The sequence below is a fragment of the Sceloporus undulatus genome, chromosome 7 (genome assembly GCF_019175285.1).
Source record: "Sceloporus undulatus isolate JIND9_A2432 ecotype Alabama chromosome 7, SceUnd_v1.1, whole genome shotgun sequence".
Classification (NCBI taxonomy): domain Eukaryota; kingdom Metazoa; phylum Chordata; class Lepidosauria; order Squamata; family Phrynosomatidae; genus Sceloporus; species Sceloporus undulatus.
The window spans coordinates 35,970,607-35,985,667 of NC_056528.1; the positions used below are offsets into that span (position 1 = coordinate 35,970,607).

Consider the following 15,061-nt stretch of genomic DNA (forward strand, 5'->3'; position numbering starts at 1 on the left):
GTTTGAGGGACACAAAGGAATTCTTGTGAGGGAAAAGATGAAATGTCATAACTAAGACAACAGCAGTTCTTTCATCCTAAACTAAGTATGCGGAGCTTAAATGATCTGACCTTTTAGCAGCCTGTTTGCTCAGCGCTGGGTATAATCTCTGTGTTAGAAATGGAAGGCTAAAGTCCTAGTTATGCTGCAAGAAATTTTCAAAATGCAACACGGCGAGGGAGCTTTCAAACCTGTTGGTCAAAACCTATGGTTAGCTTTCTTGGTTTGTTCTTGGTCACCTTCCCAAGTCTTCCGTTCTGCTTCCTGGCCTTTCAGGGCCAATTCGGATGGCTGCTTTGCCATGGATTTGGAACATCAGATACGATGCCATCTTCAGATGGGTTCAGGCAACTCTGGGGCTATTTTTAGAGCAAGACAGAATTGAGATGTGCTGAAGCAGCTGTGCTATTTATGTAAAAATGGCAAATATAGCACCTGGGAGGGCGGGAGGGAGAATAAGTTGCATTGTTAGCAAAATAAATCGAAATGTGTACAAAACAGATTCTTGAAGATGGCAATGTGCCTGAGTCCTCTTCTCTCTTCCCCCTCCATTATTGAAATGAATGGGAGGAAACCAATATTCAGAGTTATGTGCCCTGCATCAGTCTGGTGTCAGTGTCAGTATATAAGAGCTCTTGAAAAATCTTCCTGTTTCTGATGACTGGTGAGGGATCGTGTGTCAGTGGAACAATTTTACATTTGCAGGCTTTGAAAAACAAAAAACAACCTTATTTTAAGCAAGTTCTGGTGAGCAGTCCTTTTAGAATGCTTCCAGTTCACTGTCTGATAATGTACGTTTGTTCAGTGTGCCTATGTATAACATTCATTTGTCTGCACATTAGCTCAGCTTGTTCCATGTTTGTTTGTGGTACTTAGAAAATATACCTTTTTTAAAAAAAAAAATCAATTGCATCAAGCTACGCATCACAGTTCACTTTCACTTAAGCGACTCTTTTTATATCCATAAACCAAAGCTGGAAGGGTTCCATAAAGCCCTCCAAGATGAAGAGCCCCGCAAGGCTTTCAGTTTTGTTTTTTTCAGAGAAAGCTAGTTTCTCTTTGGGTGTTTTTGTGAGTCAGCATTTATATTGTCATTTTCTAGCGATGAATTCAAAGATACAGCCATGTTGGTCTGTAGTATCAGTACATAGGGAAATCTTATAGCACCTTTGAGACTGAAAGAACTTGGCAGCATGAGCTTTTGTAGACTTCAGTCTACTTCCTCAGATGCATTTGGACAGATGCAAATGGAAAGGTCTAGGAAAGCTCATGCTGCCAACTTCTGTCTTTCAGTTAGTTTCAGAGGTGCTTGACCCAGGGTTTATAGGACTGTGGGAAATCTCTCCTTTTCTTCTCCAAATATTGAGACAAATGTGTGAAGGTTAAACCATAATTGCTAAGAGCATGAGCTGTGAGTCTCTGGTTCAGATTTTATTTTGGCCAAGTGCTCAGTAAGTAGCTTTCAGGTACACCATTTCTGTACTTTCTATCAACAGAATGATGATAATACTTGCCTGCATTATAGGGTTCTAGGATCACTGGGACCATGTATATGAGGCATTTTATTCACTCACAAGCACTAAATGTGAAGGGGCTTTTTTTTGGATCCACTGTCAGTTGGTCCCAGATACATTGGAATTGTGTGTTAGAATGACACCAGACCAATGTGGCTAGTCGACCTGGTTCATTTGGGGTAGTTCAAAAGAGTTGATCGTCTAATAACAATACATCCAGTGTCTTGATCAAGATGTATTAGGATACACATCCCCAAAGAAAGATGTTCTGACAAGATTGGCATCTTAGACCTAAAATTAGAAGCAGGGAAAAGTCGAGTGACACTACATTTATTTATTTAGCTTTGCTTTTGGTGGAGTGTGAGGAAACAGGACTCTGGAATAGCAGCAAACCCCTTGCCTCTGTAAATGACTAAAATAGCTTTCAAGCAAAAAGATGAGTTTTCCCTAATGGATAACTTTTCAGTTTTGGTCCCAGTAACTTGTCATACATGTTGTTGTTGTTGTTGTTGTGTGCCTTCAAGTGCCATATCACAGGATTTTCTGAGGCGTTGTGTGACTTGTCCATGGTAACCCAATGGGTTTCATGGTTGAGTGGGGAATAGAACCCTAATCTCCAGAGTTGTAGTCTAGCACTCAAACTACTACACCGTGCAGAGTCCACACATTACAGAGAAAATAATGCAAGATTGCCCCAGTGGTTTTTCTTTTTAAAGAGCAGTGAAAGAGGGAGGAAGCAGCTAGGAGTGGAGAATGGATGCTTGATTCTTTCTCCGCCTGCTACTTCTCTGTTTTAACCATCTTAAAGCTGTTGTTCTTTAAAACAGAAAACATGTTTGCTTTGCAGTTTATCCCTTTTTCTCTCCCGAATTTTCATACTGTTGGTCACCAGGGTAATTGTTTTGCTTCATGTTCTTCAGTTTATTTGCACACTGAGACCCTCACCACCCCCCCACCCCGGAGAGCATGCCCTTTTTTTACGAGCCCCCATTGTAACTTTGCTGTGAGGAATCTTTCCAATGTTATTTGCCAAGTCAAGACTGCTATTATGATGAAAGTCCTGGAATTGGATGTTTCTGGCTTTACCTGGTATGCGTCAAAGCATCATACTTAAGATTGACAGTGGAAGAGGTCTATGGGTACATCAACACTGTATAGAAATAATGCAGTTTGAAAGCACTTTAACTGCCACAGCTCCATCCTACAGGACTCTAGGATTTGTAGTTTTGTAAGGCACCAGCACTCTTTGGCAGAGAAGGCTAAAGACCTTGTACAGACCCCAGGATTTCATAGGATAGAGCTATAACTTTTAAGGTGGTGACAAACTGCATTATTTGTACAGTGTCAGTGCCCCCTATAAATCAAGGTGTGCAGTTTATACTATATATATATATATATATATAGAGAGAGAGAGAGAGAGAGAGAGAGAGAGAGAGAGATGAGATGTTACCTGGGATACAGTGATGGGTTTTCCTATGGCCTGGGAAAGAGTGAAAGGACAGGCCCAACGCCATCGGGCCTGAAGAGGAAGAGCCCTCCCCTCCCTCCTTCCAACTGTCATCTTCTGGCCTTAGAGGGGGTGAAAGGACAGGCCCAACGCCATCAGGCTTGAAGAGGAAGAGCCCTCCCCTCCCTCCTTCCAACTGTCACCTTCTGGCCTTAGAGGGAGTGAAAGGACAGGCCCAACACCATCGGGCCCGGCCTCGATTAAGAAAAAGAGCCCTCCCTCCATTCCATCCGCCTTGGTCCAGGCCTCAGAGGGAGAGAAGAATGCTGGACCTGATCCCCTCCCCTCCTCACCATTCTCTTCTCCTTTTGTGTCGTGTCTTTTTAGATTGTAAGCCTGAGGTCAGGGAACCGTCTATTATCCCCTCTGTTGTAAGCCGCCCAGATTCCCAGTGATTGAGCGGCATATAAATAAATCTTATTATTATTATTAAATCCTATTCCTAGGACATGTGTGTATTTGCTGTTCAAAGCCCCCCCCCCCTAAGCTATCCAAGAGACTCTTGTTGACTTGATGGGGTTTGAATTTCACAATAATGAACTGTCAGAAGGCTGCAAAATAATCCACCATAAGGTCACACAGCATTGACTTTCCAAGAGCAATCAAGGTTAGAGCTGTGTTTTTTTTCCATAGACACAAGTGTGTCTATTCCAGGCCAAGATCCAAGAATGCTTTGTTCTCTCTATCAAAGTGCCAAAAACCCTGTGTTAAAGACACCAACGTCTGGCAGAAAACTTAGGCGCAGTTGGGCTCTCTGCTTCTAGCACTCATGGATCCAGGATGTTGAATCCTCCAACACCAGCTTTTTAGAGGAAAATATACTCAAGTTCATTAAAACAGAGATGCAAGTTACTCTGAAGATTTTAAACACTAAAAAAGTACTTCTATTAAGTATTACCTTTATACCTTCATTGGATGGAACTTGTTCCCAATGGCCATGGACTCAGACATCTTTTAATGGGGATTATATTCATGGTGGATTGATCTGAATACTGTACCATTAAATAACTGGAACCAAGCTAGCTTGATAACAGTTCCTAGGTTAGCTTCAAAGTTCAAGAGCAAGAGAGGCTTCATTGCATTCATGTCCTGCTTGCTATGGGCTTCCTGGAGGCGTCTGGCTGGAATTGGAAAATCCTTGAACAGACCTTATTTGGTTGGGTTTTTTTGCTTTTGTTGTTTTTAAAATATGGTTCACAGTGATAAAATGTAAACTTTGAGCAGAATGACCAAAGATTTTCTTACAATCTTCTTTGTAGTCTTGGCCTTCTTGCAAAAGATAGGTTTTGTCTGACCACCATATCCACTTTGTTTGCGATCATATCAATGCTTTCTGTGTGTGTACAGAACTAAGTAGGTGGACCAGTTTCTCCTTTATCAAGCTCTTAGACGTTGGCGCTCATGGGAGTTTTCCTATGTCATGCTTGAATGAGCAAAATCAAAGCATGGAAATCAACCTTTGACAAAGGGGCCCCAACTAGTGTTGGATTTCATACCTCTGTGTTGTACCTTCACACTCATCCACAGTTCAGGATTTCCCTCCCTTTTCCCATATGAACCAGCGTGGCACATTATATGAAGGCAGAATATGAATTGTGGACTTGGAGCGAATGATTGCATCAAATTTCAACCTCATGCTTTTTGTGAAGACTTGAAACACCCTTAGTGCTTACAAACGAATTAAGAAAGATTACCCAAAAGGAGATAATTTAGATTTTACAAATCCCATTTAATGTGTTATGTCTGTGTAAAATCAAAACCTACCCCTGTATTTCTCAGTGGAGGATACCTACTATTCACCATTCTTGTGCCATCACAAGAAATTAATGTAGTCTGAGAAATTACTGTAAAGGGTGCCAGAGGACTTTGAAATTAATGGTCTATAAAAGAAAGTGACATAAAATGATACTACAAGCATTAGAGAAGAGGTAAAGTGAGGCAGTGGTGATGGAAAAGCATTGAGTTGGAGATTGATCTTGATTTATAGCCAGAAACGAAAGAATTGTGCTTTGCAGCTAAGAGAAAATGGGAGGAAAAAAATTGGGGGGGAAGCACTTCTTCTTTCTTCAGCTGTCAAGCTAATAACACTTGTCAGTAAATGAAATGTGAAAGTTACAAGCAAACAATATGCCCAGTGTGGCTGCTGTTAAGACATTGGATGACTAATTAAGAGGCATCTTTTGCTACCAGAATGGCATAGAGAGGAAACAGTATTGTCTGGTTCTTTAGAAACATATTTGTCAAAGGCAGATTTTGCTGCACAAGATTCTGTTTAATAACCAGAGTCAAAGCCCTGCTGGCAGATCTGCTGAGGTGTGGCATGATAGATGGCCATCACCAATGAACCTATGCATCTGGTTTGAGGTAGAGCAGATGATCTTGGATGTTCAGCCTTCCAAGTACTGAGTGGACTGATACCCATCAATGATACATCAGCTGCCAGTCTGCATTGAGTTTCCAGGAAAGAAAGAGACAGTTGTAGTCAATTTGGGAGAAAAACCTTGCCAGTCTCCCCCATCGGATAGCATAAGAACCACTGGTTTAGATGACATACGCGTTTCTTTATAATATTACTTTTCCTATTGAGTTGGTAAATGAAAGGATAAATTTTGGGGTTCATAGACATCTTAAAAGTCACAATATTCTTTTTTTATAAATGCATGGCTTGTTGTCTCCATTGTGGGATATATCTGCTGAGTGGATTGTGTGGTTTATTCTGCCTTGCTGAAGAACTAGGCTGTTCATTTTTTGCTATGTGGATTGGAACCAAAATTGTGCCATTTGGGAAGATGAGTTGATCTACAGCAGAGGCGAAAATGCTAGAGTGGTGTAGTGTTTTGAGTGTTGGATTGGGACTCCAGGAGACAAGGACTAAATTCCCACTCAGCCATGGAAGGCCACCACATGATTTTGGGCAAATGATATTCTTATCATTACCGAAAGGCAATGTCAAATCTCCTCTGAATAACTGTTGCCAAAAAAAGCAAACCCTATGAGAGGCTAACCCTAAGTTGAAGTCAACGTGGAGACACATAGGCCTGTTACAGACAGCCAAAATAAAGCTGCTTCGAGTCACAGTGGAGGTATGGTGTTTCAATGATGCATGCGTTCTAAGAGTCCAGAAGCCACACCAAAGCCACGCTCCAGTCCTTAGGGCTGGAGTGTGGCTTTGGTGCAACTTCTGGACTCTTAGGACGCATGCATCATTGAAAACCTTACCTTCCACTGGACCGAGCCAGCTTTATTTTTGGGCCTGTCTGTAACAGGCCATAGAACCACAACAAAAGAGGTGGAAGTAATGGGGCTTCCATTTGTTGTGGGACTGCAGCTTCAGCTTCCCTAGCCGTCACCAGGTGGGAGGATACTAGGGTTGCAGTCCCAACGCCCTCTGGAGGTTGCAGTATTCCACCCCTGCTGTGTTACTTTTATTGGAGGTTTGTTGTTATGTGCCTTCAAGATGTTTCTGACTTAAGCTGGCCCCTGAAGGGAACCTATCATGGGGTTTTCTTGGCAAAAGTTTTCATATAGGGATTGCTCTTGCTTCTCCTCTGAGCTAAGAGTGTGACTTTCCCAGGATCACCTGTGGGTTCGATGGTTTAGTAGGAATTCGAACCTGGTCTCCCCAGTGTCCTAGTCCAACATTCAAACCACTACACTATGCTGCTTTCTTCTTGGAGAAGGGGGAATGATAAAAGGAAGGAAGGAAGGACAATGCTCAGCTCAGATGCATTATAGGCAGATGATGATGATGATGATGATGATGATGATGATGATGATGATGATGATGATGATGATGATGATGATGAGTGAAAATTAAAAGTGTCCTATGCTGTACTTTAAGGATGAACACAGGTGGATTTTTGGTCCCACTTCCAGAAGCAGTAAATCAGTGAAAATATGCCACTCTGCTTACTGGTTCTTGCATTTCTTTCAAGTACACAAACGTGCTGAATACATTAATCTCTATCAGAATCTTTGCAGTATCTACTGGGCGGGGGGGGGGGGGAGATAAGCTCTCACCCGGAGGCATGAGGCGCCCAAATACTAGAAAACACATTTGAAATTCGAAGGTTCTCTTGCTGGCTTGCCGCTGCTGGGGTTGCTGATATATTCTGCAACAACTCACTTCTTTTCTGCTCATGTGTCATGTAGCTTGGAGGCCTTTCCATCTGGGATTGCATGCCGAGCTGCTGTCTTTTTGTAGAGGTTATGCAAGGCAGGATGTGAATTAGACTGGAGGAAGTGACACAGCCTACGGTCATAATTTAAGAAGGCATCCATCATTAGAAGTTTTGAAAGATGCAGTGTTCTGCATAGTTACAAGCTCATGCAGGAAGAGAGGTGGTGATCATCCTGTCAGATACTGAGGAGGGAATGTTTTTAGCACCGTCAACCAGCCTGCTGTGGGCTTTCCAACGGTAGACCTCATCTTGCTGTCATGTCAGCCCAGACTGAAGTGATGCTGACAGGCAGGTTGTGATCTTGAAAGGCAGATCTGATTAGGCATTGCTTGTTAAGAGGGAGAGGGGAAGAACCTCTGTGAATATTCCTTTTGTTGACAGTGTCATACAAACACATTTGTTGTTGGCACAAGGTTCTTGCCATTGCCTTCCTCTGAGGCTGAGAGAATGTGACTTGCCCAAGGTCATCTGGTGGATTTCCATGGTCAAATAGGGATTTGAACCTTAGTCTCCATGAAAGCTCATGCTGCCATCTTCTTTCTTTCAGTTAGTCTCAAAGATGCTACAAGAACTCTCTACACCTGGTCTCCAGAGTGCAATGTTCAAACTATTACACCACACTGGCTTTCAGTACTAATACATAAAGCAATAAAAATGTTCACAGCACCATCTTGATTCCTCCCTTCCTCCTTTTCAGACAACACAGGAGTGGATGATGAGGTTTGGAGGAAAGGGTATGGTTGAGTTTTCAAACACAATATGTTTTTTGGATTGATACATGGTTAGACAAAGATGGAACAATACTGCAGGCTGAGATCCACAAGAAATTGGTGAGAAAGTGTAAGGATAGGGGAAGGTAACTCCTATCCCAATTTTCTTTTTAAGAAACCCACCCACCAGAAAGTCCCTTCGCAAAAGAAACTAAACTAATCTCAGAGCCTTAAATAATCAAGGCTATTTTCAAAAGACAACTTTGAAAATGCTGTTTCTTACTTCGGTCCACTTTGGAATTATATGCCCATACAGAGGCATAAATACAACAATACACAAGAGGAATTTCTTTATCTGCGCTGTTCCTAGAGTGTCTTTGGAAGTGAGTAGTTGACAGCAGTTATGCATTGGTATTTGAAGTTTGCCTACCCCTGAAGTGCAATAGTTCCTTGCCTAACAGTAGCCTGTGCTACTACATCTTCTCGTTGGATAGATTTGAAGGATGATTTTCTGCCTCTTATGTGACAAAAAAATTGCCAGCCAGCTTTGCTTCTTTCTATTCCATTCTCTGTCTCCCTGTCTGTCTTCCATCCTCTCCTCCCCTGCTCCTCTTTTTCTTATTTTTTTCTGGGGAGGGGGGTAACTCTTTCGGAAAAGAGGAATAGTGAGACTTGAAGTGCAGCCGCATTATGGTTAGCTTTCCACAGAGACATAAAAATTGTAGAAATCAGGAGATGCTCTCCACCTATACTTTGAAGCATTAAAGTATTGCTTTTTATCTGTCCACACTGCTATGTGTCCCCCACACTCTGGGATGTCTTATCAAGTGTAAGTGCATACACTGCTGGAATAGAGTGCAGTTGGTTTTGTCCAAAAACTTTCTCTTTGGTTCACTGTTGAGGAGCATGTGGCTCTGCAGATGCAGTTGGAGTATAGCTCCTATGAACCCTAAGAGGCATTCAGAGCTGTCGTCCAACAACATCTGGAAAGCCCCATGTTCCCCATCCCTGGCCTAACGTCAAATGTGGGCTTTCAAAATAGCTGTGCTGTGATATTCTGGAAGCTCTGTCACTGGATAGAGCGATGGTCTTGGAAGTGAGCAATCTGGACTTGGTGTCCACCATCGCCTTAGGCAAGCAGAACCTGTCCTCCTTGAATCTGTAGAAGAGGACACATGTGCCTGTTTTCCCTCATCTAGGAAAGAGCAGTTTTGTGGCATCAGGCTTGCCTAGCAGCAGAATCAAAAAACCTGTGAAGTGAGGCACAAGTGCAACAATAGTTTCTTCCTCACTTTGCAGAAGAAAAGAGACTCTGGCTGTAGGTCTACACAACCCACTACACTTCTCTATCTGAGTCTTCTTTGCCATTTGGTGGAATACTGCAAAGAAAGAAGCTAGCGGAGGCTGAACAGATTTTTTTGTTTTATTTGTTTACTTTATTTTAATCTCTCCTATAAACTGCCTTAGATCTCATATTGGAGAAAAGTAGGGTACAATTTAAGCAAGCAAATAAAGAAATGAAAAGGTCATGCCTCTGGGTATAAACTGGCGCACTAAGATGTTAGATGCACAGTATGGCAAGTTAAATTGTGTTCCTGCATTTATGTAATTGAAGCAGTGGAATGTGAAATATGCAACTCTTGATATCTGTGATATTGCAAATGATATATTTCAGGTTCAGACTTTTAGTTTCAGGTTCAGACTTTTAGTTATGCAATAGAGCTGGGAGAACTGAAAGTTGGGGAGTAAGGTTGATGTAGTGCTTCATGCCGTGATTTCTTTTATTCGGTATAATTAATATGCTAAACTTTTTTCTAACAGACAGGTTTATTAGAACGTACATGTGCTAAAGATGGAAAAAACGTTTGAAGTACTTTGGAAATTATAGTTTTAGATGTCTCCATAATACCATCCCAAGTAATCCGAAGCATGTTGACTATACTTCCTTCTTGATAAACTGATGGTCAGTGTTTAGACAATTTCCAAAGGCACTATTTCCCTCTTGATAAATAAGAACATAATTTGTTAATGCCCTTAACTCAAAGCAGCAGCTTTAATGACTGATTTAATCCTGTTGGCACCCAGGTCATGGTTATTAACATGGAGGGCCACAGCTAATTGCATTTTGAAGAGAGTGGCAAGCCATCTCAAGTGCCATGAGAGAGCGATTGTCCTCGGTTTTCACAGCCTTTAGAGACTGCAGAAAATGTAACATTTCCTCTTGCTATGATTTCTGCATTCCTACAATACCCTGTTTTTAAGAATCATTCTATTTTATTGAATGCTAATACTTTTTAAAGGCTTTTTTTAACATTACAAAAGTGTTTACAACCCTGGAAAAAAAGAACAACAGGTTGAGTGGCATGGATTACTAGCACAAATTAAGATTTTAGCTGTCAGATGTACAGTCTGAAACATCTGTGGTTAGGTAGCTTGAAAGATTATAGTATGTTTAGATAGCTGAAACTATTTTGTTGTGCTTGGTTTAGAAAGTATGCAGATGATTTCAAATGCACTGCCTGCAAGGAATGTAAAATGGCTGAGCTGTCTCAGTTATGAACTTAATACCCCTTGTTGGCTATGCTCTGTGAGTTTTAGTCCGTGATTCCATTCAAACCTTCTATTGTTTGGATGAAAAATTCATTTCTATAGAATAGATACTGGCTTGTTCACTAGGAGCAGAGAGCATGCTGCCATAATTGAAACAGTACCAAGCTCTGAAATATTCTGTTCATGAGACTGAAAATGGACAGTTAATTCTTCTTACAAGTATCAGAGAGTTATACATACAGGGCTTTCTAGCATAAACAACAAAAGAAAGTCCCTGATTCAAGCACCTTATAGTCTATAACAATTTGATAGCTATTTTAGATAGCTATGGGATTTTGAGTACGTTTCTAACATTTTGATAGATACGCAGTAGATGCAGGAACATTGGGTAAGCATAAAATAAATGTGAGCAAATGCAGCTGCACATCTTTTGTCTTCAGCCTCACTGCAGAGTCAAGGATGGTGTGGGGAGGTTAATAAAGCAAGAGGTTTGTTAACAGCCAATGTGGGGTGTGTTTGAAAGTAAGTCTGAAACTTCAGAAGTTCCCTACTTTTTTAGACAACAGTTCCCATAGCCCAGACTGGATGGGGGAATTCTGGGAGCTACAGTCCAAAAAAGCAACCTTTTGTAGCTTGTGGTAAGACTGAATCTTCCATCTCCAATTCTTATGTATTTATTTATTGAGAGTATTTCTGTCCTGCTCTTCAGCTACAGAGGCTCTCAGAGCGGCTTACAAATGGTCAATTTGACAGTTCCCTGCCTTCAGTCTTACAATCTAAATAAGATAGGACACATAAGGAAAAGGGAATGGCAATAGAGGAGGGGATTAGCTCCAGATAATGCTAGTACTGTACTACTGGCAGTTGGGATGGATGGAGGGCCTTTCATCTGCTTTTTGCACCTAGGCATGATGGAACTGTGCCTCTTTTGTGCTTGTAAAATTTCCTAAGTTTGCTTTGCAGGTGTAAAGCTCCCTGCCTACTCAATAACCCTCCTTTTTTTCTTGCAGTTACAGGGATCCATTAAGCGAAAGCTGGAAGATGACAGTTCCCTAGCCGCCAATGCCATGCATGATGCCATCTTCCCAAGCGACAATAAGAGACTTTGTCTTGATGATGTCACTCTTTCTATGGGACAAGGGACCAATCCTGTTTCATGCGCAGATATGCAGCACTCTCCATTTTCTACCAATCATGGTGCATCTTCCATGGGAGTGGCAGGGCATGGAATGCTCCTTGAAAATAATCACATGAATGGCAGTGCCATGGGATCGCCATTTTCAGTACCACCTAACACTGAAGTAGCACAGAAGGGACCTGTAGGTGGCCATTATGATGAGAAAGGAAGCAACATACATTCTGTGGACCAGGAGCTGCAAGATCTGTTGGAAGAGCTGACAAAAATGCCTGATCCATCGCCCAATGAGTTGGACCTTGAAAAAATCTTGGGAAGCAAAACTGAGGAACCCCTTGGCAGTCTTGGCCACCCACAACCAACAATAAACAGCACTTCAAAGTCTTCTCCCCAGACCCCACACATGGATAACCACATGCCTAACAAAGACTTTTCTCCAGGGTGCAATCCTACCAGTGGTGGCTCACCTCAAATGAGACCTTCTTCAGCTGGAGCAAACTATCCAGTTCCATCCCAAAATAAAACTGTTGCTTCGCCCATTTCTTCAAACGCCCCAAACAAGAGCCAAGCTCAGTCTATGCTCCCTGTACCTTTGCCCAACATGACGGGCCCTAATTGGCATGCACAGCAGCTAAAACACTTGGCAGCAAGCAAACAAGTCCCAACGACCAAACACCAAGGTCCTAGTTGGCCGACCATATCTTCACAAGGCCTCTCTCCTCCATACCGGCAAGGATCTTCCCCTCACCACCAGCCCTTCAGCCCCCAAAACATCCTGGTGTCCAGTATGAGCAACAACAGCTTATCAGGAAGCAACATTCAAAGTCCTCAGAACTCCTTGCTCTCAAGCATAACATCCAACAGCAATCCGTCCAGTGGCCCATCTCCTCCTTTTGGGTCTGAAAAACTTTCCAGTCCAGTTCTCAACCAGCAGCCATTCAGCCCTCCAAATCCCATCCTTCCCAACATCTCTGCTGCCAACATTCCAAACAAAAGTCCACAAAACAACCTGGTGTCTACAAATACTGGGCCTTCTCCACCCTACCGCCCAGAGAAACTTTCAAGCCCTGCTCTGCATCAGCAGCCCTTTAGCCCTCAGAATACTTTAATTCCAAACATCACTCCCACCAGTAACCCAACAAGCATGCAGAACTCTCTTTTCAAATCTGTGTCGGCAACCCAGTCCAAAAACATGAACATGATCATGCAGCAGTCCTCCAACAGCATGCAGCCAAGCTTGGTGAACGAAGGCCCTGTTGCTCAAGACCAGTTTTCTTTCAATAACACCAAGCCACTGTCCCATTTCAGCTCTGACCCTACAGCTCCTCAGAAGATGTCACCTATGGCTACAAGCTCTGGGCAGCAATCACTCATTCACTATCTCCAGCAACAGCAACAACAGCAAGCTGCAACTTCACAGCAGTCCCAGCAAGTTAACAACAGTCAGTTCATTCAGCAGCAGCTGCGACAGCTGATGCAACCATCTCGAATGCAACGGCATGTGCAGCCTTCTCCATTGCCATCACCCGCTCGGCAGGTAGGTGTATGTTTTGCTGCTACCGCATAGGTAGCTTTTTGTTCTTTAGAGGACCGTAAACTAAAGACATGTTCATATGGGAGGGGAATCTTTCAAATATATTGTCCCAAAATCATTTTCTGTTCCTACTTGAACCTTAACATTGGCTGAAAGTGTGGATCTAAGTAAGTCCTTCTGATGAAAACATTTTGAATAGAGACAAGGAATACTTGAAATAGTTATTGCAACCATTCTTCCAGAATGGCCCGCTTTTGACAGATACCTTCATCCTCTATTGTGTGGGGATCTGGTTGCATTTCGGGTAATAAAACAAAGGATTGCCACTGGCAAACTAGCTCCTGGAAGCATCTTACAAGGAGCTCTCCTGTGACCAGTTGATTAGAGAAGAGCGCTACATAGCAGCTGTTGAGCAAAATCGACATCTATGGTGAAGATTTGGGAACAAAGAAATGGAAATCTTGTGTGAGAGAAAATGCTTGCATTTCCATTAAACATAATGTCTCATTTGTTTCTGTATTCATTTAATGCTAACAAAACTGTGGAATATGCTTCCCAACCAACATGAACTAGCCAGATAGTTTAATTGCCAAACAAGCCCTAGTACTGGGTATATACCAGGTAGACATTCAACTGAAGAAGGTACACGAAGTACTCAAAAGTGTATTCTTTTCTGTCTGTCTCAGACACACAAAGTGTACTTCAAAAACAGTGTTTTCTGAGTATGTACAAAGGCACAGTGTTATGTTTGTTTAAGCTGAGCCTGGCAATAATAGTGTCATGCCTTGAGAGCAAAAAAAGGGGACATTCTCACATTAGAAAGAAGCCTGATGTCTGAATTGCAGGTATAGTCATGCTTGCAACTGTGATTTAAAAACCAAAGAAATTCTTCTACGTAGGCCTTATTTTCTCTTTGGACTGTTTGCCTGTTTTTAAGTGTGTACCTGCAACTACCCAGCTGGGAGCACAAGAACCTTTTGTACTTACAAGTCATAAGAATCCAAGTCTATTGTGTCAATAAATATGAGCAAAGATACAGCGGCCACGAAGAAGAATTTCACATTTCCAAATCAGTTAGGTAAGCTCATGATGCCTGGCTGGTTTTACTAGGGAGGACTTAGAACATTAATTATGTACTAAATGACAGCTCTGCTCTGGATTTTATATAGCTTGTTAAGCCGTCTCTGAATAACAAGTGAGTAGAGGATCAGGGCATTTCTTTTTAAGGGCTTAATGGCTTTTATCACAAAACGTGGATTCTGAGTGCAAACCTAGGAACAACCCGTAGAGACATAAATGGATTATCACAATTCCAGTATTGCTCATCAAGTTTTCTTTCATATTGTAGTAGCTCTCTTCTTTATGAGTGAAGGATTGGAGCGTCAATTGATTAATTGCATGGAATAATCAGCTAATTAATCTTAAACTGGTGTGGATTTTTTTATTAGGGTTTTAAGAAGAATGGTCTCTAGTGAAGCTGTATTCCAGACAGATGAAATGATTGATGATGTGTGTGTTCCCCAAAAAGAATCTACAAACAAGTCTTGCTTCTGTAAAAGAAGTTGAGGGGATTGTTTCTGAAACAAGGAATGATACCCCAAACGTGGTATCTTAATTAAATATACATGCACACACAAATCTTCCATATAATTTGCTATTTTAAAGTAGGGTGGAGCTGACATTTGTAGATTAAATGACTCCATATCTGAGGTTATCATTACTGTCACCTTCTAAGCCTTCAGAACTCATTAGAAAAACAAGAGTTATGGTGCTCCTAATTCAAAAAGGACATATAGCGGTCCTTCCACATTTGCAGCTTAAACATTCACGGATTTGATTGTTCACAGATTTGCTGCGGCCCTATCTGCAAATGGGCATTTGTAGGTCCTCT

The 15,061-nt window shown here is 41.9% G+C and overlaps 1 protein-coding gene across 1 annotated transcript in view; it reads left to right on the forward strand.

The window, feature by feature from the left end:
- MAMLD1 (mastermind like domain containing 1) overlaps nt 1-15,061 on the forward strand; it is a 103,921-nt gene that overhangs the window by 56,365 nt on the left and 32,495 nt on the right. The window contains exon 2 of the mRNA XM_042478684.1: nt 11,512-13,173. Within this exon, the coding sequence (XP_042334618.1) occupies nt 11,512-13,173 (1,662 nt within the window). The remainder of the gene's footprint in view (nt 1-11,511; nt 13,174-15,061) is intronic.